Below are 1,551 nucleotides of genomic sequence, written 5' to 3'. Positions count from 1 at the left end.
TAAGTTTTAACATTGGTATGAATAGTCTCTTCTAGCGGACACTCAAATGCCATGGCTATGATGAGCGCTAACTCCTCAGCCATTCCAAGAAATTGGCAGTTCTACGGTCGATCTAAGAGGACGATGTGAGAGAAAGCTTCAATGGAAGAGACAGAAGCAAGAGTCGGACTGTTGCTTCTGTCTCTTAAAAAGTTATAACCGACTCAGTCGGTTAGACTGAGTCGGTCGAAAGGTGATCAGACTGGATCACTGCTTTTGCAACGACTTGACGTCTTGCTTTCCTCGTGAAATTTCGTCATCTGTCTTTCGGCTATCCGTGAACTTGCTCTCCTGGGAGACCTTCACTCCCGGTGTTTGGAACCGCTGGTCGATAGTGAGTGTGAATAACGATTAAAAAATGTAGTCTACGGCTCGTGAACTACTTTTTTTCGTGAATCACGAGAGGAAATATGCCTTGTCCGACAAAATTTATCATCATACGGAGACTAGTGCGACAACCGATTAACTTAACTGTATCCATGGTGATGAGCCATCACTGATGGCGTATCACAGTTCAACAGCCTACTCTTTCAGGTGGTGGATTCGATGATAGTGACTGGAAAAGCGTTGCATTCCAATTCGCGAAACTTTTTCCTTATGCGCAGGGCTCGACAGTCGAGCCTCGACTCACTATTCGCAGCATCTCTTGAATTGAACTGCTTACATTAGAGCCTTGTATACCGGAACTACCTCGGCAAGGTATGCATGAAAACTCCGTAACGCAAGTATTCAACCATCATATTGAAATGTGTGTTCTACATCGATATTCGAACTCGACCAGTCCGAAAGGAGAAACAGCAGAGCTCTGCGGGAGATGCTGCGTTGCAGAACTTTTTCCGAGTATAGTTAGATTGTTCTTGTGAATGACAGCTATAGCGACTACATGAGTGAGAAGACAAAAAAGACCTTTCGCATGTGCGTGGAATAGATAGAACAAGAATCAGTTGGCTCAAGCATTATGATAGGCTGGGCAATAACCTAAGTCAGCGAACTGCGGATTCATCCTTACATGAGTCCAGTTCTTGATGCCGACAATTTCCTTGTGAACAGCCGCTCTCTCATCGAGATTCCGAGCCCACATATTCAAATGCTTATGCGGGGGTATAATGTAGAACTGGCGAGGTAAAGAATCTGATCCGAGTTGGGCAGCCGAACCGATGTTCCACGTGTAGCGGACCCTCGCACTGTTGGGGAAGGGCATCGGCTTGTTAACCCAAGTTTTGATACGCCTCTTCGACCAGTCAGACTCACCAAACGTAGCCCAGTGCCCGAGATGGCTGGCAATATTCAACAGAGGGGACACGTCATCATATTCCAGAACGTTTCCACCACCAAAAGAGGCAACATCCATCGCCTGATCAGCCAGACCACCGAAAGTGAAAGCTGTTGCAGCTCCTGTGAGCTGTAGAGTCTGCGTAAATAACGAGCAAGCAGAGCCACAGTTACCATCCGTCACAAAAGCGACCTCTGTCCAATAATTCGGGTCATAACTCGACCCTCTGACGATTCCGG

The 1,551-nt window shown here is 46.7% G+C and overlaps 1 protein-coding gene across 1 annotated transcript; it reads right to left on the bottom strand.

The window, feature by feature from the left end:
- Nucleotides 1–988: 988 nt before the first annotated feature.
- Nucleotides 989–1,450, bottom strand: Pmar_PMAR016017 (hypothetical protein; the record flags this gene model as incomplete). The annotated part of the gene is made up of 1 exon (XM_002764721.1): nt 989–1,450. A coding segment is annotated over one exon (462 nt), but the record flags the coding sequence as incomplete, so codon positions are not given.
- Nucleotides 1,451–1,551: the final 101 nt, after the last annotated feature.

The sequence above is a fragment of the Perkinsus marinus genome (assembly GCF_000006405.1).
Source record: "Perkinsus marinus ATCC 50983 genomic scaffold scf_1104296976282, whole genome shotgun sequence".
Taxonomy (NCBI): domain Eukaryota; phylum Perkinsozoa; order Perkinsida; family Perkinsidae; genus Perkinsus; species Perkinsus marinus.
Note: the sequence above shows the minus strand (reverse complement) of the source record. Positions and strands in the feature narration are given on the sequence as shown.